This window comes from Pleurodeles waltl, chromosome 7, assembly GCF_031143425.1.
Source record: "Pleurodeles waltl isolate 20211129_DDA chromosome 7, aPleWal1.hap1.20221129, whole genome shotgun sequence".
Classification (NCBI taxonomy): domain Eukaryota; kingdom Metazoa; phylum Chordata; class Amphibia; order Caudata; family Salamandridae; genus Pleurodeles; species Pleurodeles waltl.
The window spans coordinates 498,623,324-498,648,671 of NC_090446.1; the positions used below are offsets into that span (position 1 = coordinate 498,623,324).

The 25,348-nt window shown below is 43.4% G+C and overlaps 1 protein-coding gene across 1 annotated transcript in view; it reads right to left on the reverse strand.

Moving 5' to 3' along the window:
- Positions 1-22,588: 22,588 nt before the first annotated feature.
- Positions 22,589-25,348, reverse strand: part of LOC138304261 (syntaxin-1B) — a 293,052-nt gene continuing 290,292 nt past the window's right edge. The window contains exon 10 of the mRNA XM_069244180.1: positions 22,589-25,007. Within this exon, the coding sequence (XP_069100281.1) occupies positions 24,927-25,007 (81 nt within the window). The 3' untranslated portion in view covers positions 22,589-24,926. The remainder of the gene's footprint in view (positions 25,008-25,348) is intronic.

Genomic DNA, 25,348 nt, shown 5'->3' on the forward strand with positions numbered 1-25,348 from the left:
ATTCCGCGTCGCCAGCCACTCAGCAGCTGGACAGCATGGGTGGCACGGTGGCTGGGCAGAGGATGTGACAGGGAGCCCCTTCCGTGGCCACAAAAGGGGTGAACAGCAGACTGCGGGGGCAGAGGAAAGACCAACGGACCAAGCTGTAGCCCGGGAATCCTTGAATCTCTCCAAGAGGGAGTCCGCTTTGCTTCCAAAGAGACGAGAGCCATCAAAGTGCATGTCCATGAGGGACTGTTGGACATCCCCAGAAAAAACAGAAGTACGCAACCAGGCGTGGCGTCTCAAGGGCACCGTCGTAGCAACCGATCTGCCCAGAGAGTCGGTTGTGTCCAGCCCACAATGGATTGTGAACTTCGCCGCATCTCTCCCATCGTTGACAGCTTGGGATACGATAGCACGGGCCTCCTCCGGTATCTGCGGCAGGACTTGCGCAACCATATCCCACAAAGAGTGAGTATAGTGGCCCAAAAGGCATGCGGTGTTCACAGACCGGAGTGCGAGACTGGAGGAAGAAAACAACTTACCAAATTGTTCCAGACTTTTAGATTCCCTTTAGAAGGGAATGCGCCTGAAGAAGAGGAAGCCTGGATGACAAGACTCTCAGGCATGGGGTGTTGGGACAGGAATTTAGGGTCATTCGGAGCGGGACGATGGCGGCATGCGATAGTCCTCTTCACAGAAGCCCCTGTTTTGGGTTTGGACCAAGTACCCAAAAGGACATTGGTGAGGGCTTCATTGAACAGCAAAAGGGGTTTGGATGTGGAAGCCCCTGGCTGAAGCACCTCCATCAGGAGCTTGGACCTGACCTATACCGTAGGAAGCTCAAGGCCAAGGACCTCAGCTGCCCTACTGACCACCATACCATAAGTTGCTCCCTCCGCTGTAGCCACGGTAGGAGGAGACAGCATGCCAGCGTCTGGAGAAGTATCCAGACCAGTGGCGTCGCCCAATTCCTGTGCCCAGTCCAAAGGTGGGTCATCCTGGTATTCATAAGGGTCCAGGGACCCCTCCAATCCTTCCCCGAATTCGTACCCGTAGAAAAAAGGGTCTGAATCCGACCTGGGGTGAATAGGCCCCATCAAAGACAAAGGGGCCGGCGGCCGATGCCACTCCGACTCGAAGTCGTCGAGGATAAGGATCGGGTCGACGTCGATAGTGGGCACTATTGATGTCGGAAGTATTGACAATCGACCCAGATTCAGAGGACACCTCGGTGGCCGGACCCGAAGGTCCCTTAACCGAACCCCTTGGGCCCAAAGGCGCCGTATCGGGGTCAGTCCACCCGAAGATGAGGCACATGGCCTCATAGAATTCTTTAAGTTGGGCAGGGGTTGCTCCGGCTCTGGGAAACTCGGGGAAGTGCGGAGCAGACCCAGACGCAGGCTCTTTGGACGAAGGCCTTGAGCGTCGACGCTCCTCCCACTTCGCATCAGCTGAGCGACGTGGCGAAGTCGGAGAGCGATGGGACCTCTTCGACTTCTTCTTTGTCTTACCTACACCCGACAATTTTGAAGACGACGAGTGTTGATGGCTCCGTGAATGGTCTCGAGACCTTCCTCTCAATCGAGACCGGGACTTATGCGGAGTCGAGTGCCAGGCCTCCATGAGTTTGAGGGACTGCTCCTTCAAGGCCTTCGGGTTCATGGCCCGGCACTCTGAGCACGACTCCTGGTCGTGGTCACGCTCGAGACACCACAAAAAAACCCGATGCAGATCTGTCAGCAACATCATGCTGTGACAGTCCTCACACGGCTTGAAACCGGTCTTCGGGGACATCCTCAGCACACCAAATATCTCACTACCAAAGTCTTCAAAATGGTTGAATTTGGATAAAAAGAGACCACGGTAGCTCCCTCCGGATCAGCGTGTGGTGCGGAAAGAAAAGAACTGACGTCTCTGCGCTAAGGCGGCGTCTATATACTACTCCCGAGGTCATCACGGCAACTATGATCCAAACGACGCCCGCGGAGTCGACTGACGGGCAAGGGTATTGCTCGAAGACAAATCTCCAGATCTGACGCCTGGGGGAAATTCTAAGGTAAGGAATCTGCAACTAGAAGTCTCTATCAGATAACATCAGTCAGGGTATTTTACTTTTACATCCACAAAATCCCATTCCCTCACACTCATAACTTTCTCTAAGGTACAACGATCTAACTTTGTTTGATTTTAACACGAACACTCACATTCTTTTACATGCTAAATATAAATTCACATTTCTTCTGTTAAATGAAACCCTCTCTCTAAAATTCCTTACTAAGGTTATTGATTGAACTTCAAACTGACCAGTGTTTATAGCCAGTGCAATAATAATACAACCAACACATTATTCCAACACCCTCTACACATATCTCCCCTCATAACAATATTTTGTAGTTAGAGGGCAGGGTCTTCATGCACTTCATGCTTGAGTATGGAGCCACTCAGGTAGGAGATCAGTTATTTATTTCCATGCTAGGCCCTTAGATTACAGAATCACCAGGTGGGTGCTATCAGTGCTTTATCCACCAACATTCTGTTACATCATTCAGCCTCAGCATACCACTCTCAGCTGAGATATACAGGGAATGAGGACACACAGGGTATTACACAGTGCATGGTAATATTGAATCAGCCATAATCTCTATATCCGTGCCACCTATGTCTAATACATTACAACCCTACCTATTTCTTCATCTATGTTCTTACTGTTGGCCACAATAAACAGAACATCAGCCACACACAACTCTGATTATTTTCACCACAGCAATCTTCAAACTGCATCCTGTATTCTCACCTCCTACCCATCCTTCTTTTCCTTCTCTTCCTCCTTTCAATGACCCCATATTTCTTTTTACGGGGAAAAGCAGAAAGGGGCTACTGCAGCTTCCTTGTTTTCCACCAGTTTCCTATCTACCCTTTACTCCTTGCTTTATCCCGCCACAACCTTCTCTTTGTGCACATCTCCATTTTGATTATCCTTCCCCCTTTTTTGATCATTTGCTCCTCAAATCACATTTCCCCACATTGTCCCTTTACCTTTGTTCCTTAGCTTTTCTCCTCTCTCGTCTATCCTGTCCAGAGTCATCTCCGTGTCCTCTTTGTGATTAAAATTATTACTGCCAGGTGTTTTATTTCCAATTTAAATCCTCTTTTTTTCATTTAAAAATATTTTACTTTTCAGTCCCTAACACGTTATTTAATGTGCTAAGTTGTATTTTTTTCAAAATGATGATTTTAAGCCAGGTGTGGATTCAAAGCAGGCTCTGAGACTTTTTCCGTTCATTTTTTGGAATATTGTCTACTAGTTAATAAAAAAATCAGAATAGATAAAAGACTTAAAAACACTGTAGCGAAAACCAGGTACACACTGACATTCTAGAGCATTTTGCAGGATCATGGGGGATTCATGCAAGAAAGAGGGCACAGAAGAAGGTTCTTGATTATTAACAGCACAGTAAGGCCAGGCATACGTTTTTGTTCTTCGCATTAGTGGATCACATACAGCAGTCCAGAAACTAGGAATCCATACATTACACATGGTCTTACCATCAGCATTAACATCAAAAGTTGGCAATATTAGCAACATTAACATCTGTAAATTGAAGCAGGTCTCATCATCAGCATGATCTTAAATAGAGTGAAGTTAGAGCCTGATTTAGAGTTCGGCAGACAGGCTACACAGTCACAAGCATGACAGATATTACGTCTGTTGTATTACAAGTGCTGTCACGTTTGTGATGGACTAACTCGTCTGCCGAACTCTAGATGAGACACTCAGGCCCATATTTATACTTTAGCACTGCGTTTGCGTCATTTTTTTATGCAAAAGCGGCGTAAACTTACAAAATACAATTATATTTTGTAAGTTTGCGCTGTTTTTGTGTAAAAAAAATAACGCAAATGCAGCACTAAAAAAGTATAAATATGGGCCTTAGTTTCTTTGCCAGCTATATCATCATTAGATTGAAAATGATATGATCACCTGCATTGCGATCAGTAGAATAAAGATTACCTCATTGCCTGAATTGTCATCTATCCATTGAAGGTAGAATTTTACCAGTATTACCATTAGTACAATGAGTTTGGTCTCATTATTAGCCTGATTACAAATAGGCTGAAGATGTTCCCTTCACAGTTATTCCCATTATCAGCATTACCATCAGTAGATTGAAGCTCGGTTAGTCATGAGCTTCAGTAGAACATTGTTTATCTCATTGAAGGTATAATGATCAGTGGATGGAAGCTGGTCTCATTACTGGCATTTCTATCAGTATATTGAAGTTGGTTTCATCACCAGCTTTATCATTTGTCGACTGATGGTAGCTGCATGAAGATTTTTCTCATTACTAGATTTATCATCAGCATTGTCATCAGTATACTGAAGCTGGGCGTATTGCCCCGTGAGGTTTTAGTGTTTTATACGTTTTTATGATGATACTTACCAGCATTGGCAGAACAATGTTGGTGCAATTTTTCAGTATTGTCACCGGTCACACCATTATCGTCAGTAGAATGAAGATCAACTGCAGCTTCAACACTTCCAACTTCCATATCTTTAGGTTGGTCTCTGTTCTGGTTAGTTTCTGATGAACATTGCTTTCTTTCTTTTAGCGTGGCTGGATTCTAAGGAATATTTTGGAGGATTTTCTTAAGGTGATGAAGGTTACTGGACTCTGGTATGGGCAAGGTCTTGGCTTCAAAGCTGGGAGTTTCTGAGCCCTATGTAGAGTTTGACGGCCAAAGTACTCCATCAAAAATGTTCAGGATGTCCCGCCCGCAGTATTACAGATGCAATAAAGCGGATGGCGTTCTAAATATAGCAGAGAGGACATCTGCCACATTTTGGCGGGGTACCCTGCCTGCCAAGCTCTAAATGAGGCCCTTCCCCCCACTCCACTGATATGCTTGGATGTAGGTGTATGAAAATATGAGACTGCCTATGACAGGTATGTTTGTAGGAATGTGTTTTCCTGAAGTAGTCAGAAGTATGTCTGAGGTAAACTGTATACCATTCAAAGTGCCCAACATGAAGAGGCATCAACAAAGCAATACTATGTCATTTGTCGGAAGGCCTCTTATTTTGTTTCAAACAGGAGGGTAGAGATCAACAAACACACATCACATGTTCATCTATTTCACTATTGCTCCAAAGAGCTTTGGCTGATGAGCGCTACATAGCTGCTTGGTATGACCACTCACACAAATGTACCTTCAGGGAAAAACTGATGGAAAACAAAAGAGAAACAAGACAGAGATATCGTTTTACCCACATAATACTTCATTCTGTGTTTTTTCCAGTTGAGCAGCACAAAAGGCAGAAGAAATACAACAAGATTTCAAACCAAGATTTTTTTTTTGTTATTACATGCAAGCATTTTCAATCTTTTGAGACACTTTGCATTGACACTTTCAGTTAAGTGAGTTATTAAAATCTAAACCTTAACTGCCAATAAGGACTGGTCAGCTTTACACACATAAAACATTGGGAATCAACATAAACATAACAAACAGACAACATTTTAATGTTGGCCAGGCTGCCTACTAGCAGGTCATTATATTTGGTCCTTTAAAGACGACATCACCAGACCAGTGATGATGATGCCATCGGCTAAAAAACAAACATAAAAAATGGACTTGCATCACGACAAGGAGGGATATATCCCCAAGTAGCCCCAGACTGTAGTACAGAAAATTAAGCATACACATACCAAATCAAAATTAGACAACAATTGGTTTGTTGCCCTCTATTCTGATTTTTTTCACCCACTGAAGAAACATGGGGCTGCTTGATTGGCAAAGTCTGCACTGTAAAACGAACAGTGGTGTCAATGTGAGGGTGTTTCAGCTCTGTGTAATATTTAACTGTACAAACATGTTGGCTGTTTCGTTAACACCGAAGTTTAAAGGTGTCTGTCCACAATATGCTATGTAGTACCTATGGCACTGACATTTCTTAGTGGACGTCGTTTCTCAATACAAGCAAAAGGAAATGAAGGCACATTGAGTGATTACGTTTCAATCCACCCTCTTCTGGCCACATATATACAAAACCTTCTAGAACTCTTTTTTAATTTCGAGGAAGCAGGTTGAACCTGCCTGAGGAAAGAGGGGGAGGTAGAATAACGTCACATTTCATGCCGGGGTGACCTCGGTCTGTCTCGGATGGCGACAGAGGGAGACAGTGATATGAACGCACAAGGTGAAGAAGGATGGAAATAATGGAGGGATAAGGCATGGTAGAACACCATGTAACTTCACTTTGCCCATCATGGCTGGATAAACAGGCCGGGATGTGAAGATATCACATAGCAGATTTCTTCAGACTACAAAGTAGTTGTCAGACAGGAAGTGATTTCATGGTGTAGGCACATGTATTTTGGCAGTGTTCAGACTGGCAGGATATGCAGGAAGCAGAGGTCTAGACATAGGTCTATAAGACCTGATATTTTCCAGACTGGTATGTGAGGCAGGAAGTGATGGCACTCTTCTAGCACATGTAGCTAGACACTAGTCAAGCTGATGCGAGAAGCAGAAAGTGATGTCATGACCCCAGATAACATGCAACTTGGCGTCACAGACCCACATAGCACAGAGGCACAAAATATGGCACAGAGCAGGCTCTTGTTGCTTTAGAATGTCCGGGATGTTAGACGAGGCCTTGAGCCAATATTAAACGATAGGCCAGGGGAGAATGAAATTTCCCTGACAAGCGCATAGGGCAGGAATAAAAAATTAAGACAAGCCCAAAAATGTAACTTCTTTTCCAACTTACACAAAGTTGATGCGTTTTCTAAGCCTGTGATAGTACAGAGCCTATGAGAATGCGCCATGGCATGGAAAGCAGCCCATATGGATAAAATGTGAAAAACATCGAAAACATCTGGGCTCTTCACTAACATGAGTTTTTTTTGTTTTGAAGTTGTGTGGCACATTTTCATACTCATGTCTTTAGAAGCAAATGGTAGCACCCATGTATCATATGCCATGGTGGAGAACTGGAGGACAACAATATCTGCTATATAACTGGAATATTACCATATTAACCTTAATGTGTATTGGAACCTATCAGAAACAAAATGCATTTGTCCCTAAAGTTAGGCGCCCTACATATGGATTGTGGACAGGTACTGAGAGTGCACCGGGTTTTAAAACTTTCTTCTGAGAGGCAGTTTAGGTATTAATCCTTTGTTCCAGGCCTCAAAGACCTGCTTGTTTAGAGAAATAAGAGTCTTGAGGTTTCATTATAAGTGGAAGTCTATTTCAGATTTTGGCAATGTCAGGGTACCACATTATCAAAGTTCATTATTTGGCAGTCAAGAACTTCTGAAACTATAACTTATCAATGCGATGACCAGTTAGTAACATCGCCACACAAGGAGTCATCACCCATTCAAAACTTTACATTTGGCTTGACCCAATGCAGATGGGCAGGATTTTATTTAAAAACATAAGAAAAAAGGGGGCAATAGAAAGACGAACATCCTAGCACCACCATTGATGAATAGGTGTTAACATCTGAATGGATTATCCGTTTTACAGTACAGTAGTTTACACAATCTTGCAGGTACCCTTCAAGATCATGTATATATCTGCGTTTTTCCGAGTTTGTTCCCATGATGCTGTGCGCTTGACACCACTCCCCCTCCTGGCAACACTCCTGGAGTCTCCTTGGTGAAAGACAAACCCCACTGGTATCAGGCGAAGGAATCAAAATAATTTCAAGATGGCCGACAAACTGGAACCAGTGTGGCGAGGTCAAAGGCAAGACCGAATAGAGTCTCACTGAGATCTCTTCTTTTCTTTGATTTCCAAGGAAACAGGCAGTATCCAAAAGGTGCAGGGTGTGGGGGAGAAAATTAGTGACCAAACGCGCAGGTGGTAAGGCAAAAAGTGTATGAAAAGCGAGAAACGCACAAACCGCACAACTATAAAGAGGCACATTTATACACACGCAGACTCGCACACCAACACAGGTGAAAATGTTGTGTTGAAAGTGAATCCAAACATTTTTTGGTTGATTTTTTTTGTATCTGTTCTTCCAAGTAAAGGTTTAGTGATTAGTAGCTTACATAACCGAGCACACCAGGACAGACTTCACGCACCAGAAAAGAACGAAAGGAATCCAAGAAAAGGAAGGCAGAAAAGAAGCAAAGAGATCCAGTTCTTTAGGAAAAATACTGCATAACATGTCACTTCCACCCAGGGGAAGGGAAGGAAACATCTTTTACACTGCACAGGAAAGGAACATGTTAAAGAACACCTTAAATACAGAACTGATGATGTAAACATTTTGTTGTGGTATGGCAGCATGTAATATAATCCCAGCGACAAGATACATAAATAATTACATAAATAATAAATAAATATATATAAAACAGACAAAAAAATATAATAGTAAATGTAATAGTGAAAAAAAATCTAAAAAGAATCTGCTTGTGGACTTGTATAAGATTTCTCGTGTAAGTGAAACAATGATTATCCGTGTCTTGTTTCTGCCCTTTGAGTTCAAACAGACTGTGAGGGATGGAGTGGCAGGAGCGGCTCACAGCAAAAAGAAGGGGTAGGGCGGCACGTTGGGGAGGGGGTGCGGGAAGAAAAAAAAAACAAAAGAAACCCCACTTACCTTAACCCCGCGTGCCGTTCTGCTCCTCCGTTGCTGCAGGCACATGCTCCCAGCCTGCCCTGCGGCCAATCCTGACGCTGCTCAGAGCAGCATCAGGATTGGCTGGGAGCACCCAGCCAGGGCGCTAACAGGCAGACTGGGAGCCTGTGCAGGCTCTCTCCATCCCGGCAACAAAGTGCCAGGCTAGGGAGACCCTACTGTACATTTGTGTATGGCCAGCCCGAGACAGCTGGCCAAACACACATGCGCTCTGAGGGGGAGTGCTCAGCACTCCCCTCACTGCTAATCACCCCATGGCCCACCCTTTAAAAGAAAACAATAATAAACAAAGTTTATTATCGTTTTCTTTTAAAGGTTTTGCAACTGCCGCTGCGTGTGGGGGGGGGGGGGGGGGGGGGGGGCAACACTCCTCCACCCTAATGGAGGTGCCGCCCCTGAAAGAGGGAACGTATCTTTCACAGCAGACCATAGAAATCAGATCGAGGAGCTGTATGCTGTGTGCAGGAGAAGTCCAGGGTGATGTCCTTCACTTGCTATTTAAAAGCCTGAAGCTTTCCTGAAATGCTTGACTTAACAAAGTGTATAATTACAATTCTTTACTCCACCTACATTTTCATTTATAGGTAAATAGGATAGAATAGTAAATATGTGCTCTCCTTGCTGTGTAGCGGTAAGGCTGATGTAGCAATTGTGATATGCGCTATATCTCGGCACTTTCAGGCTATTTAACTCCTTACTGTGTTTAGGCCCATTAGGAAACAATCTGGAAACATTCCAAAACAGCAAAGGTCACTGAGCTTCCTATGAGGAAGGAAGAGATGCAAGTTTTCATACATGGTCTTGCAGCCTAAGAGCTGCCCAAGATGGTGTGTTGGGCATGAAACATTGTCATCAAAACTGCTATTGTTTCTTGAGGCGGCCCATGAACGGGCGGCATGAAGTGATGTCTTGGTAAAGGCTGTTGGAACCTAGGGCTGCCAAAACATGGTAGCAAAATGCTGCATCATTGAAAAGGTAACTGTGGCCTGGTTATGTGTAAAAGGCAGGAGAGGCAGGAAGTGAAATCATGAAAATTGTTAGAGATGGGGGTACAAAGTGATATAATGGCTCAGGCTATGGTGACCTCAGGGTGCAGAAGATGGCATGAAAGACATGAACTAATGGGGTTGTGCCACAAAGTTTCCTAACAAGATGCTACAGACATGAAGTGATGTAACATGGTAGGCTCTGTCAAGTAGTAAGAAGATGCAGGAAAGGGTGTCCCTGTGCAGTCCCAGAAGTAAACCTTTACATGGCCATATGTTGGTGCTTTTGAAATTAAAAATACAGAAAGTTACATCAAGCAGTAGTGCCAGGTGATTTTAGTGTTCCATGGACAAGAAGGCATTTTAATATACATAGAAGGATGACTTTGGCCATGAAAGGTGCAGACATCTCAATGTGGCTAGTGCTTTCACCTCGTGCCTAATTGGCTTGAGTAGCTGCCAGCTTTGCTGTTCCCTGTTATCCCCGTGTCTTCTTGGTCTGTGTTCATGTAAGCTCCAAATGCTAGACATTCCTGCTCACCCTTGATACCAGTATTGCTTTTGTTACATTAGGTTCTGAAGCAAGTCTGTTTTTACCCATTGTACTTGTATGACTTCAATTACTGTAATCTCTGCCAGGCTGTAAGTACCCACTTAGTCTCCTTCTTAAGCCTGTATAACTTGTGTTACAAGGCACTGACATCTTTTCACCCCATGTATGTGTAACTTGTGTTACAGTGAAAGTTATTGCCAGTAGGGTCTACCTTCTCAAAGAAAGAGGAGTTTAACCAAGGAGCAAGAAGGAGAGCTCTGAAAAAGATGGAATGAGAAGGACCAAACTTAAGCTCTTGTGCATGTGATTTCATTACAAGACCACAGGCTACCATTAAGCTTTAAACTTTTAATTGCTACTCCTGCAGCACCTTTAAAGAATTTCACTTAACAAAAAGAAACAATCCAGAATTAGAATCTTAGAAATCCATAAATAACACTGTAATGGAACTCTCCTCCCTTTTAAATGCTGCTCCTGTTCAGATAAGTACCTTACAGACTTACATACTAATGAAAGTGCATTTCTGTACATTGTCTTTTAAGATGAAGTCAAACTTCAAATTTTCAGAAGGGGTGTGTGCGAGTGTGAATGGTGAGAGGTGATAATATTGATAATACTTGTTACAAGTTTTTTTTACAATAATTACTAAAGAAATAGTGTCTTTTTATGAAGGAAAATGACAGTTGGGATGTGCCTAATACGTTACAACTGTAATATGATGGTTAATAATGTTTTGGAAAACAATTAACGAAGAGATTTAGGGCCTCATTATGAGTATGGCAGTCAAAGAACCACCAAACCCGCGGTGACAGTCGGATCGTTTCACTCCTCACAGTCTGACTGCCAGAACAACATTAGCAATCCGACTGCCTGGAGACCGCCACCAGGATCATTGATCCTGAGGGGGTGACTGTTGTCAGAGTCATGGTCAGCCTCGGTGGCACTGAGTTCAGCACCGCCATGCTGATCACGAGTCCACTTTCCGTCAGCCTTTTCATGATGGAGCACCCGCCATGAAAAGGCTGGCGGAAAGTCAGTGCTGGGGGCCACAAGGTGGCTCCTGCACTGCTCATGACTATGTCATGGACAGTGCAGGGGCCCCCCTGCCCAGCACCCCCTAAATGTACACTGTCTGCTACGGTAGACAGTGCGCCTTCCCAGGGTACTGGGGGCACTCTCTGCGCGATGACATTGGCCTCAGCCCCATGAGGAGCAGTGGCCAATGTTGTTGCACTGTTTCCACTGGCCTGACAGGCTGAAACCTCCTAATACAGAGGTTTCTGGCAGTCAGACTAGTGTAAACATTGTAATTAGGCTGGGGGGAGACCTCCAGCTCCTCTGTGGTCTCCTCCCCACGGGTCTGGAGGCTGACAGTCGGCCTGCCAAACATGCAATGAGGCCCTTAGTTTTTAAGCGCAGCATTATGGTTTTTGTTCAGTGAAAGTATTTTTTCAAAGCCGATCACGTGACACACTCAGAGTTTGCTCAGAGGCAGCACACCCTCTTTGAGGCATATTTGGTTAGGGCTTTCTAATTAACTGTACAGAAAACGGAGCATAAGTAATGGCATACCAGAGTACTTTAATTGCGGCGACACATACTTTATGTATTCAACAGGTTTTTGTAAAGAATAAACTCACCAGAGTTCCCTCAAACAGATTGATCTATGCTGCAACATGCTAGGCACACAAATCTCACCAGATCTGGTGGCCATTTTGTTTTGGGAAAGGGTCCATAGGCTTGCACAGCATTTGAGAAAGTGCAACTTCAGTGTGGTCCATTGACTAGCAACAGACAACGGGTGATTATAGCGGTGTTGTCGGATTAACGGTCATCAGGTAAGACTGAAGAGGAGTACGTTTAATAGATTTATTTAAGGAGTTATACTGTTTTTGAAGATAAAAATGGCATCATATGAGGGGCGTACGGTACAGAATGTAAAGGAAGGAAGAAGAGTTTAAGGAATTCTAAAAGCATCAGTAAAAGAAGTTGTTGAGATCGTGTTGGATAGGAAAAGGGAGGATGTGGGTTCTAGTGAGGAATTTGGTCCTTGTCAGTAGGAGAAGGAAATAAACAAATTAAAGGACAAGGAAAAAAGCTTAGGAAGACTAAGCATTTGGAAAACTAAATAAGAAATATAGATTAAACTCCATTACAAAGGTGGTTTCCCATGGTTACATGCAAGACCAGAGTGTCCTTAGCAGCATAAAAGGTCTGTCTGATGACGAATTTATGGATACTAAGGATAACATGATGCAAGAAACATAAAAAATGTATGATGAATACATTTTAGATATTGATCAAGATGATGATCTAAATGATGAATATTAAGGGTGACACAAGCTCTAATTCTAAGGTGGTGATTACAAATCCTTTGAGGGAGGAAATGTTTTGCCCCTATAGTATACATCACCCAAGAAATGCTGATTGGTGGCCCATGACCACGTTGGCACATTCATGAAGGAGTTGTTAAGGAAGCCTTTGGATAGGAAAGTGATGAATATGCTTAAAGCAGAGTGTTCCAGGACACAGATTGAGAGTGAAGTGTGTACTACTCCAACTCTAGATCCGAACATGATAACTTTTATGTTTAAGATGGGGAAACATTCACACAAAGGTCTCAAAAGATCTTTAAAACAATGCCAAGATTGGCTACTAGATATTTTAGGTCCTCTAGCGAAGATCATAGACATGGCTGATGAGGCACATTTGAATGGTGAGCCAATTGATGTTGAACTGTTAAGAGGATGGAACCAAAGGGCTATGGTGTTCTTGGGAAATGCCAATCAGGACTATTGGCTGAGCATAGAATAAACATTCTTATGAAGATTAAGCCCAAATTAGGGGAGATGGCTAATAATGAAGTGTCTGAAGATACTAAAGGATTGCTCTTTGGAGAGGGTGTGAAGAAAAGTTTGGGGAAATATGTGACGACCTTTACAGTGTTAGGCAAGACACAGTCTAACATGAGGAAGAGTTTTTTTATTTTATTTGGAAAGGCAAGAGGCCAAGGACCTTATGCTTGCGAGGGCGTTCAAAGGTCCAAGTATAATTCTATGTACTGAGGTGCTGGAAGAAGCTTCCAAGGTTCAGCAGGTTTCCTTCTGCAAACAGTGCAGCTTTGAAGAACCAGGAGTAACCTGGGAGGAGGTCAAACTACTTCAGGTTCCCGTGGTGAATATGGGGATTTCTGTTCTTTCTCCCAAAGCAAATGTAGGGGGTCATCTACAATTGTGTATAGATTAATGGAAATGTATAACAAGAAATCGGTGGGTCTAAAACAAAAATAAAGTTTAAAAGTAGAATTTGTGCAGATGCTAGTTCAAGAAAGAGACCAAAAGGGAATATTTTTAATTCTAGAACAGAAGAAAGTGGCACAAGGGGAAATAGAGGCACTGTTGCAGAAGGGTGCTATACAATCAGTGCAAGAACTTTTGAAGGGCTTTGTAAGCACGTTATTTTTAGTCGGGAAATAGGACAGATGATGGAGGCCAGTAATAAACTTAAGATTCTTGAATCAATGTCTAGTTTCAAAATGGAAGGGATCCGTCTCTTAAGAGCTATGCTTCTACCAAAAGATTGGTTAGTAAAGTTGGATCTGAGGGACACACATTTCAAAGTGCGAATGGAGGTAGAAAGTCCGAATTATTTACAGTTCAGAAGGAAGTATCAGCTGTATCAGTTTTTATGCCTTTTGTTTGGCCTGTCATCAGCACCATGGTGGCTTACAAAGGTGATGAGGGCAGTGGTAGCTCATTTGCACAAAAGAAGATTTTGCATGGTTGTTTATTCGAATGACATTCTAATAATGTCAGGATATTGAGGAGGTGGTAACTCAATTGGAAGAAGTGAGGAGGCTTTAGGAGAGTTTTGGATTTCTGACAAATAAAGGAAAATCCATTGTAAATTTATGTCAAAGTTTGGAGTTCTTGGGTTTGCAAATAGATATAATTTGAGAACTGTTTTTGCCAGAGAAGAAAACAAAAATGATGAAGAAAGAGGTTACACATCTATTGAGAAGAGGGACTTTGATGTTGAGAGATTTGTCAAGAATAAAAGGATTGTTTTCATTATTGATCCAAACTAAATTCCCAGGACCCTTGCATTACCGGGCTTTGCAGAGAGTGAAAACGGAAGCCTTTTGCAATGTTACAGAGAGTGCTTCTGAAAGTGAGGAGACAGCAGTGTCAGTTAGTACTGATAACTCCTTTTTGGGTATTAAAAGCCTGGTTTCCAGCTGTAATGGAATTAGCATATGAGATTCCCTTTTTGTAAATGGCAGAGGAAGGTTTGTTGACAAATGGAGAAGGAGAGGAGCATTCGTTGCTCCAGAGCAAGGTACTGAACCTTCTTGTTTGGAAAGTATCAGGAGATCTAGAGCATTTGAAGGCCTTTCGCAGGTGGTTGCTGAATTATTTGAAGAGTCATAGGCTTCAGGAGCTAGGCAAAGACACAAGAGAATATGAAACATTTGGGTTAGTTGGTGAGTGGAGAGTAGTCTGGATCCCGTTGAAGCACCTGTGGTAGAGGTAGTGATTTTTTTAGTAGAACAATGTGAAAGAGGTCTGAGTTATCAGACATTAAATTGTTCTAGATCACCAGTTTCAGTAGGTCATGTTCCAGTTGGAGGAAAGTCAGTAGGAAGTAATGCAGGGGTTTGTAGGATAATGAAGAGCATGAGACTTTCAAGACCTCCTAACACAAGATATGATGTGTTGTGGGATGGGAATTTGGTGTTGAAGTTGTTTTTAACAGGGCTGGTAAACAAATACTTAACTCTGCAAAACCTTGCCATGAAATTAGCGTCTCTTCTATCTTTAGTATCATAAAGAAGGATATTAGATGCTATATGTCTGGAGGTAAGTAACAGAATATTTAGTCCAGATGGAGTGTATTTTGAAATTTTAAAATGGACGAAGATGGTGTCCACATCAGTGTTATACCTAAAATTTGATGAATTAAGTAAATTGCGGGTTTTGGAATGTTTGAAAGAATATGAGTGTAGAGTACAGGAAAACAGAGGCAATAGGGAGCATCAATTATTGATTTCGAATGTGAAACCATTTAGAGTGGTTTTAGATCAGGTTTCACTCCTCCTGCTGCGCAGCTCCTCCTGACTGCCTCTGTGCCCTCTACCCCACCCTCGCTGCTGCTGTGAGTTCGAGGCCCTCCACCCCCGCAGGCACCCGCCTGCGCCTCATCCCTGGTGTCTAGTGGTTGCCATAAGTATTGTGTGTCTGTCCTGTTGTTGTATTTTCTTTTTGTGCCTTTTGCCTTTTTGTGCCTTTTTGCTTTCTGCCTTCCTTCCTCGTGTCTTTTGCCTTTTACTGCTTTTTTTTTCTCTTGCCTCGCTTGTTTTTCGGCTTTTAGCCGCTCTCTCCTTTCCTGCTGCTGCGTCCCCTGCAGCCCTGCCCTCCTCATGCCCCCATTTGCCCACCGCTTCCGCCTCCCAGCTGCTCCTCCCTCCCACCTCCCCTTCTTAATGGTGGCCGCTGTGCGGTCGCGCTGCTGGCTGCCAGAGGTGCGCCAGAGGCAAGTCTGTCTGCGCCTGTCCGCGCCTGGACCACGTCCAGCGCCAGACCCCCTGGCCCACGCACCCCCACGCTGCCAGACGCCACTACAGTGTCTACTAACTCCACGCCCTCAACCCAGGCCATTCCACGCCTGCTTCCAAGCCACCCCGAGGCACACCCACGGACCCTTCTCTTGTCAGATCTGCAGCTTCACCAGCCCCCAAGCCACCAAGCACCACGCCAGAACCACACACAACCACCTCAGCTGCATCCTCCTCAACACCCGCTCCGTCCACAAGCATGCCGTCGAACTCTGGGACCTACTCACCTCATCTTCCCCAGACGTCACCTTCCTCACCGAAACCTGGATGACTCCCTCCTTGGAATCTGACATCGCCATAGCCATCCCCAAAGGCTATAAGATAACCTGCATAGACCACATCAACAGACCGGGAGGAGGAATCGCCATAGTCCACAAGAACACCATCAGAATCTCAACAAACACCGATGACACCCTCGATGCCGCCGAACACTTACACTTCCAGATCCACATCAACGCCAATACCACCCTCAGAGGAACCCTTGTCTACAGGATCCCAGGCCCGACCTCAGTTCAGTGACTCCATCGCCGACATGATAGCACACAGGCCCTTGCCTCTACAGACTACATTCTCCTTGGCGACTTGAATTTTCACCTCGAGATGTCAACGACAGCAATGCCACTGCTCTGATCGCCAACCTCGCCAACCTCGGTCTCAAACAACTGGTCACAACGCCCACCCACTCTGCCGGCCACACACTCGACCCCGTCTTCTCCTCCAGCAGCCACTTCACCTTCAGCCATACCACCGAACTCCACTGGACCAACCACCGCTGTGTCCACTTCACCTTCCAGAAACCCGCCACTCACCACCACCCACAACAGATCCCCCGCCACAGATGGAACAAGATCTTGGAAGACCAACTGATCTCCATCCTCGCTCGGCCCCGGCACCACCGACCCCAACACAGCCGCCCTTAACCTTAGACACTGGATAGATGACTATGCCAACACCCTTGCTCCGCTCAGGAAATCCTCCAACAAACGCACTAGCACCAAGGCCATCTGGTTCACCGCCGACCTTCAGACCTCCAAGCGGGAGTGCCGGAAAATCGAGAAGTGGCGCCACAAACCAACTAAGAGCAACCATGCAGCCCTCAAGACAGCCATCAGCAAGCACCACCAGCTCATCCGGACCACCAAAAGATACTTCTACAAAGATCGCATCGACAACAATGCCCACAACAGCAAAGAACTCTCAGCATCGTCAAAGCACTCACAAACCCCAGGTCATGCTCCATCGACCCCACTCCATCGCAAGACCTCTACGACTCCCTTGCCACCTTCTTCCATTGCAAGGTCATGGAAATCCACAACAGCTTCAACTCCTCGCCCCCCATTACCACCACAACCACCACCAACCCCAACCCACCCAGCCACACCATCCTCTTGCTCTCCTGGACCCACATCAACGACGAGGACACCATTAAAACCATGAGCACCATCCACTCCGGATCTCCCTTCGACCCCTGCCCCCACCACGTCTTCAACAAAGCGAGCCCCATCATCGCCCCCAACTCCGCATGATCATCAACAGCTCCTTCGAGACCGCCACCTTCCTGGAGAGCTGGAAACACGCGTAAGTCAACGCCCTGCTAAAGAAACCCAAAGCGGACCCCGAAGACCTCAAGAATTACCGACCCACCACCCTCCTTCCCTTTCCGGCTAAGGTCATCGAGAAGATCGTCAACGGCCAACTAACCCGCTTCCTGGAGGACAGCAACACACTGGACATCTCCCAATTCGGATTCCGTAGGAACCACAGCACCAAGACCGCCCTCATCGCCGCAACCAACGACATCAGGACCATGCTCGACAAAAGCGAAATGTCGTCCCTCATCCTCCTGGACGTCTCGGCTGCTTTTGACACCGTCTGCCACCCCACCCTCTGCACTCGCCTCTACAACGCCGGGATCCGCCACAAGGCCCTGTAATGGATCACATCCTTCCTCTCCGGCAGAACTCAGAGAGTCCGCCTTCCTCGCTTCCTATCGGAAGCCACCAAGACCATCTGCGGCGTTCCCCAAGGGTCTTCTCTCAGCCTAACCCTTATTAACATCTACATGGCACCGCTCACCAACATCGTCCGATCCCACAACCTCAACATTGTCTCCTACGCTAATGACACCCAGCTGATCCTCTCACTCACCAAGGACCCCGCCACCGCCAAAACCAACCTCCACGATGGACTGCAGGCCATCGCCAACTGGATGGAGAAGAGCCGCCTCAAACTTAACTCGGACAAGACAGAGATTCTGATTCTCAGCTCCATCCGCTCCGCATGGGATGACTCCTCATGGCCAGCCACCCTAGGAACTGCACCTACACCCACCATCCACGCACGCAATCTAGGCTTCATCCTAGACTCATCGCTCACCATGAGCCATCAAGTCAATGCCGTCTCATCTTCCTGCTTCAACACCCTCCGCATGCTCCACAAGATCTTCAGATGGATCCCCACTGAAAGGAGGACGGTCACCCACGCCCTCATCAGCAGCAGACTGGACTATGGCAACGCGCTCTATGCAGGAACCACAGCCAAGCTCCAGAAGAAACTACAACGTATACAGAACACATCTGCACGCCTCATCCTCAACATCCCACGCGGTGACCACATCTTAGCCCACCTCAGAGACCTGCACTGGCTCCCAGTCACCAAGAGGATCACCTTCAAACTCCTCATCCACGACCTCAAAGCTCTTCACAAAACGGGCCCTCCCTACCTCAATGAGCGACTCAGCTTCCATGCTCCCACCCGCCAACTCTGCTCCACCAACCTTGCCCTTGCCACCATCCCACGCATTCATCGAACTACAGCCAGCAGCAGATCCTTTTCCCACCTCGCCGCCAAGACCTGGAACGCCCTCCCCGCCCTCCTACGACAGACCCAGGACCTCCTGACCTTCAGGAAACGCCTCTAGAGCTGGTTATTCGAGCAGTAGCAGTCCCTTCCCACCCCCCCATTCAGCACTTTGAGGCCCCAGTGGGTGAGTAGCGTGTTTTACAATTGATTGATTGATTGATTGGTGTGTACTGCTACAATAGCAAGATGAATTAATAATGTCAAGGAGTAAGCAGGAATAAATGTGGAAAAGTATGAAGCACATTTCTTAGAAAGAGCTATGGCGAGTAAGGCTTGTGTGTCTGGTGGAAAATTGTAAGGTATTATGAAGGCAAATAATTGATCTAATGTGGGTACGTTTGCAAAACATTACTTTGGACTGACTGAACACATGTCAAAGGTGGTGTTGAAGGGCTTTCAACATGCATAATGGTAGTCTCCGGTCTTGTAATGAAATGATTATTCTCAGGTTATATGACAAGAGAATCAGTATTTCATTAGAGACACAGAGGCTAACATTTTCCTGCCCACCTCTCCCCCCAAAAATAATAAAAATAAAAAAGTGGTTGAAAGAAAACTTATATTACATAAAGTTTTTCTCTAAAAGTGGGCAGATTGAAGTGCATACAGTTCATTTTTATGGCATAATGTTTAATAAAGTATTTTATAATTCCAGAGTCACAGTAATGGAGAAAAATGAGGATGGAAGTTATGGACTGAAGTTTACAGTCAGGATACTTCACTGTTTTGCATTTGAAAGAGGAGAAAATTCTATTATAGTGTTTTTTATGGATTGTTAAGATTCCAATTCTGGATTGTTTATTTTGTTAAGTGAAATTCTTTAAACGTGCTGCAGTAGTAGCAATGTTAGCCTCTGTGCCTCTAATAAAGTCCTGATTCTTTTGTCATGTAATCTGAGAATCGACATTCTCCAGCACTAATAAGTTTCATATAGTTACACATATAACAAAGTTCAGATCTTTTGCATCTTTTTCTCTGCAGGTGTTGGATGAGTGGAAGTGCAATGGACATCAACCAGAGGTAATCAGGGATAGCAGCTTCTACCCAGAGCTTAGACTTTTTTACTCTTGGTAGTGCCCTTGCTACCCCTTGTGTTTGGGGCTAGGCTATGTAGACAGAGGTAAGAACAGAAAATAAAGAAGGCTTTAAAAACCTTGATATTTTCTGTTGTTTCAACTACTTGACCCTGACCATCATACAAGAAGCTGAGCTAAGCTTAATACAAAGAGTCAAACATGTACTGTCCCCAGAGATTCAAAAAATGCATGATGTCACTATTTCATTTTGGAGAAAGCTTCTATGGTGGCTTCTGTGATTGAACTGAATGAAACTACTTTATATTAGGCCTTGACAGTAAGACAGGAGGAGTTGGATGTTAATCTATGAAAGCTAGAAGCTCTATCAAACCACAAGTATAGGTGATATATATTTAAGCGCTGGATCTTTGGTAGCTTCACATGCATTTTTTTACTAGGCTGCGAAGCAGTATTTACGTGGGGAGCTAAATAGTAAAATTATCACGAAAATCTTTTATGACAAGTTTTGTAACTTGAGCCTCTTCTTGAAGTGTGCTAAGATTTTTATATCGCTGATGGACACATTTGTTTGTGATAAGTGTGTTCCGTAAACGTTCCATTACCACTGGCTTATCTCTCATTGAGTGTGCAGAGGCTCTGTTCTGGGTTTCTTTGTTTTGATTTAGTAGAACCAAACTCTACATCCGCAACCTAGCGATCATCCTGTGTATGCAGCACTTTTCTGTTTTTAATAGCAACTGCAATGAAGTAATGCTTGGTTGTATAGAAATTGTATATTCTGATCACATTACATTGGAGAGGTATTGTCACCTCTAGTGAATCTGTAGCTTTGCCTGCAGGACTCAGCTGTCTTAGAAAGAAACTGGTAAGTAGAATGTCTGATTGATATGAACAAACCAACACTACTTGTGAAAAACATTTTGCTGTGTGCGGTATATAGGGGTGAAAGTAATATTTTGCTGCTCTGGCATTTTCCCTGTGGGCTGCAGGCTAGATGGACTGCATTTCGAGTTTGATTGCCTGCCACAAGTCAATCACAAATGCCCAAAGATCCCCTTTAGCAGCCCAAATTGGGGTTGGTTTGAAGATTTGGTATTTTCATTTTGTGTACGACGGACATTGCTAAAAGACAGTGGAAGTGTTAAACAGAGTCGAAGCTAAAGATCCATTTAACAAGTGACTCGAGGGGTAGCTGAATTCTGACGGTAATTGTTAGTGGTCATGATGAAATTTTCTTTAAAGAGGTGTGTCTTCAGCTCTTCTTAAATTGGAACAGGGATTGTGATGATCCTGATGGATACAGGAATGTTAGGGATAACAAAATAAGTAAAGGAAATCTAAGAACAAAAAGGCTAGATTATCACTTCTCTTCTGACTAAAGACATCACATCACACTTAAAACCACCATGTTCCATTACAGGAGTTTCAGATTAAAGAGGTACGAGGAATGGCTCCCACTCAGTTTCGTAAATTCTGCATGGATAATCCATGCAGTACAGACTTTGAAAGAGTAGAGACCTTTTTATGAGCAAATTCTCCAAACATTTGTACTACGCAGAACTCTAAAAAGGGCTGATACTCCAGACATCTGTTTACCAGCTAGCTGGGAGTTGGACAAAAAATGTTTTTTTACCTCCAGGTGCACAATCCAGGTGGTCATTGGTCTTGAAGAAAGGGGTGGAATGTGGCAGCAGAACATTTCTGTGCCCACAATCTGCTGAGGTGTTTGTCTAGTCTGATGAACCCACCCCTAACAAGTGAGGTGAGGTGGGAGGAATAGTAGATGTATTGTTTGAATCATACGCTAAGTGCAAGATCTCTTCTATAACAGGGTGTAGAAAGTTACTTGGCAGACTGAGCTGTAGGGATACAGGGATTATCCTTGCAGTCTTGATTCAGTTTGTTTCACCCAAATTCCAAGATTTCAAGAACCAGTTTCCTAAGTTTATGGCTGCCAGATTGTGGTTGAAGATGGGCCAATTGCCTCTCCAGAGAAAACATGGATGCCTCCACAGTTTGTTGTAACTGCTCAAGTATAATTATATTAGACCCGAGTCCTACCTTTTTATGGCCATAGTTGAAATTAAGATGACTTGCTACTGATACTTCTGAGGTCCTGAGCTAGTCCACTACTCCTTGGACTACAGTTTAATTATACATAGGCAACTGCTGTATGCAGAGGAGAGAGGACTCAAGCTGGAAGTAAGGTGGGGGTGGTTAATGGCAAAGTGTTCCACACCTTCCCTCACTAGTCTATCAAAACAAATGCATTTTTTCTTCTAAAAATATATGCTTTGTTGTAACAAGCGAAGGAGATTTAAGACTTGTGTAAAACTGAATCTTAAATTCTCACCAGTGCTTAGGTTAAACTGCAATCTAACCACTGGCCGCTGAGTAAAAACAATATCCGATGGTCTTGCCACGGTGAAAAAAAGAACTTTGTTATATCTGTAGAGAATAGTTCATCGAATGATTTACTGCCAGATCCTATCGCACCATCAAAACAATCATGTCAGTAATTGAAAGATCTAACGGTGAAGTGGGAATCATACAGCTCCTCCAATTTGTGACCGATTGTTAATGTCGAAACCCAGTTCAATATTCATATTTGAGGGTGCACAAAGGACTGGTAGGTTCATGAACACCCATAAAATTGGCATAGTTTACACAAGAAAATACATTACAAATACACATTAGCTAACAATAAGCCTGTAAAAAAACAAATGTCAAAAAGGTTCCCCTTTTGTGAGGACGGAGGTATTGCCTTTCGTCAGCCTAGACACAAAACACATACACCCTTCCATGAAGGAAACTGTGTAAAGGCGTTGTCACTCCATTTAAGGGCTCTGTGCAGGCTGTAAAATAAGCTTTGTTTTTACTTTTTTTTTTCTCTCCTTAAGTCAGTCACCAAAAGAGTTATTAAAATTGTGTTTCAAATGCATACATTTATGTACATGTGTTGCATGTTTTCTCTTGTATTACTTATTGTTTTGTTCGCGTTTTTCATTATGTGTGGTTTAACTGATCTGTAAAGAGAAGATAATAGTTTATAGTTTTAAGAAATCTTAGATTTTTCCCTACGATAAACATGAATATATCTTTCAATCAAAAAATAAATTAATGAATTGCAATAAATAAAAATGTATTAATGTTAGCAATACTCCACAGACTACAATTTACCATCAACATTTAAACAATACATGGCTCAATTACCAAACTTTGTTTTTTTGTTCATAGTTCTTTTGATTTAGTTTTTTTCTTTTGTTTTAAAAAAGAGCAGTAAATCGAAGTTCAGTTTAGCAGGGCAGCAGCTGGCGGTGAAGGGACCCTTGCATTTTAGGGTTGCTAATTGGCTGAGAGGGACATTCAGAATGATTTGGGACATACGTTTTATTTAAAGCCTCCTTCTTTGTGGGGGCTTATTGGTTTGCAATTAAAATTGGAACTTTAAAAATGTGCCACTATGCCATCAATGTATGGCATATACGTCACAAATAAGAAGAAATTATATATTAGGCTTGACTCATTTTAGCTCACAATTACAAGGGTTTTCAAAACCCATAATTCACCAGAAATATATAATTCATTAGAATTATGAATGTTTATCCAACAGGAAAACAAGCACAAAGGTTAACATTTATTTTATTGCCCTGTAATGCACTATTAGGGTTCCTGTGACACTTGAAAACCAGTGGGCCTCTCGGTTTTTATGCCACTAAACTCCACAGTTGCATTAATGGACCACAAACACAGTCTCTCTCTCCCCTAATCTCTATTTATTATCGTTGTGGTTGCCTGTTACCTAGTGTACTGATAGGCCTCAAAAGCCAGTCTTAAGTAAAACCCTCCTCAAACACAGAGCAGAGTTATTTTTGTTCAGAAAAGTGTAATGTGGCTGCCTTATGAGTGTGAGAAGGAAATACAGGTTTTCAGTTAGAGACTGACAGAGTATTTTCACAAAACTGTGCCACTTGCAGCCATCCCCTGACCAAGAGCAGCCATCGTTGGTCAAGGCAGAACTCACTGTAAACACAAATAAACCCAAGAAAATACATTCTTTAAAAACGGAGTTACAAAAAACACCCAAACATTAAAAAAATAATTTCCACAAGATACTGTAAAACGCACAACAAAGGAAATTCATCAACAATATTTTTTCAAAAAGGTTACTAAAAAAATAATACTTGTGCATGCAAGCTCTTGAAGTCCACCCCACAATGCACAGCGTCTGGGGTTGTCCTTGTTATCCTTAGTAAATAGGCATAGGACAACACAAAACAAAATGCTTCAATGTGGTTTAAAATCCTGATATGGTCCACTTTGACCCTCATCGGCTGGGGAGTTAGTTGAAAGCTTTGTGCCATTGCCTTCAGATTGCTTTTCTGCCGAAGGTAAAAATGGCTGCCTAATGGGACTTGCATAGTCTCATCTATAGGAACTGAGCATGTATTAGGATGGTGACTTCCAATGAAATCCATCCTTTTTCATTTCCAAGTGGCGTGGCCATATTAGAATCGGTTCTAGATCTCTTTGCTGTATTGGGATACTGAAATGAAAACCACCTACTCTAGGTTAAATAATTCAGAAAATTGCACATCTCTTATTGATTTAACAAGCGCAACAGTTATCAGCACTTCCAATGAAAGAATGTGTTAAAAGAAACCGCGCTTTTTGATTTTGTTTACATGGAAATGTTGATAATAACTGTTATTGGGTACTCAGATTGTTACTGCTATTCTTGTAAAATTAAGTGTTGTCTCATTTTCATAGATAGTACAAAATCATACGTATCCATCAGAACATCGTAATCGCAGATACAACTCAGTTTTAGAATTATTCTTTTTAAACGTATTTGAAAATGTGTCCACATATATTGCAGCTGCAATTAAACGTTTGCATTGCAAGACAGATTCCATATCAACAAGCAGCTGCAATGGTCATTTACACGCCTTGCCTCAGTTCCATTTTCTATGGTCTCATTAGGCCACACTCTAGCCTTCAACTGAAGAGCTCTGTGTCCCACTTCCTGTGATGTCACTCTTGGCCTTGTGACAACCTAGGAAGCTCTACTGGCAAGCCACTTCCACGCCAAGCAGGACAGGCTATAAACTTTGATTTACTGATCAAATAAAGGGTTAACTTTAGGTAGCTGGAACCTGTGCTGTTTAAGTTCACTGCATGTACATTGATTTGCTTTTTTGTAATTAACATTATTATTATTTTTAATTTACAATCCAAGTGTCCCCCCAATTGAAGATGCTAGTACTACTCCCAGCACTACACAGCAAATAATGATCATAATTTTCTTCTACATTACCCAAGAGTCCATGAAGCAGAGAAAGTGGAAAAGAAAAAAGAAGATAAAATTAAATTTTAGTAAATGTATCATTTAACATTGCTGGATAATAAACAATTACATTTGCTATCGATCCAGAATTCCATCAGTATAGCATTTCCAGAGGCTTTTATTACGATGTAAAAGTGCTCATTTTAGTTTATAAAATGATGTTTTGTAACATAAAAATCTTGTCAGATAGTTGCAGTTGCAAAAAAGATATGACAAAAGATGTGTAAATAAAATGTATACCTGAAACTGCAAAGACATTAAGGCAGAGTATACACACAGTTTATTTTAAAGCTAACTACAGA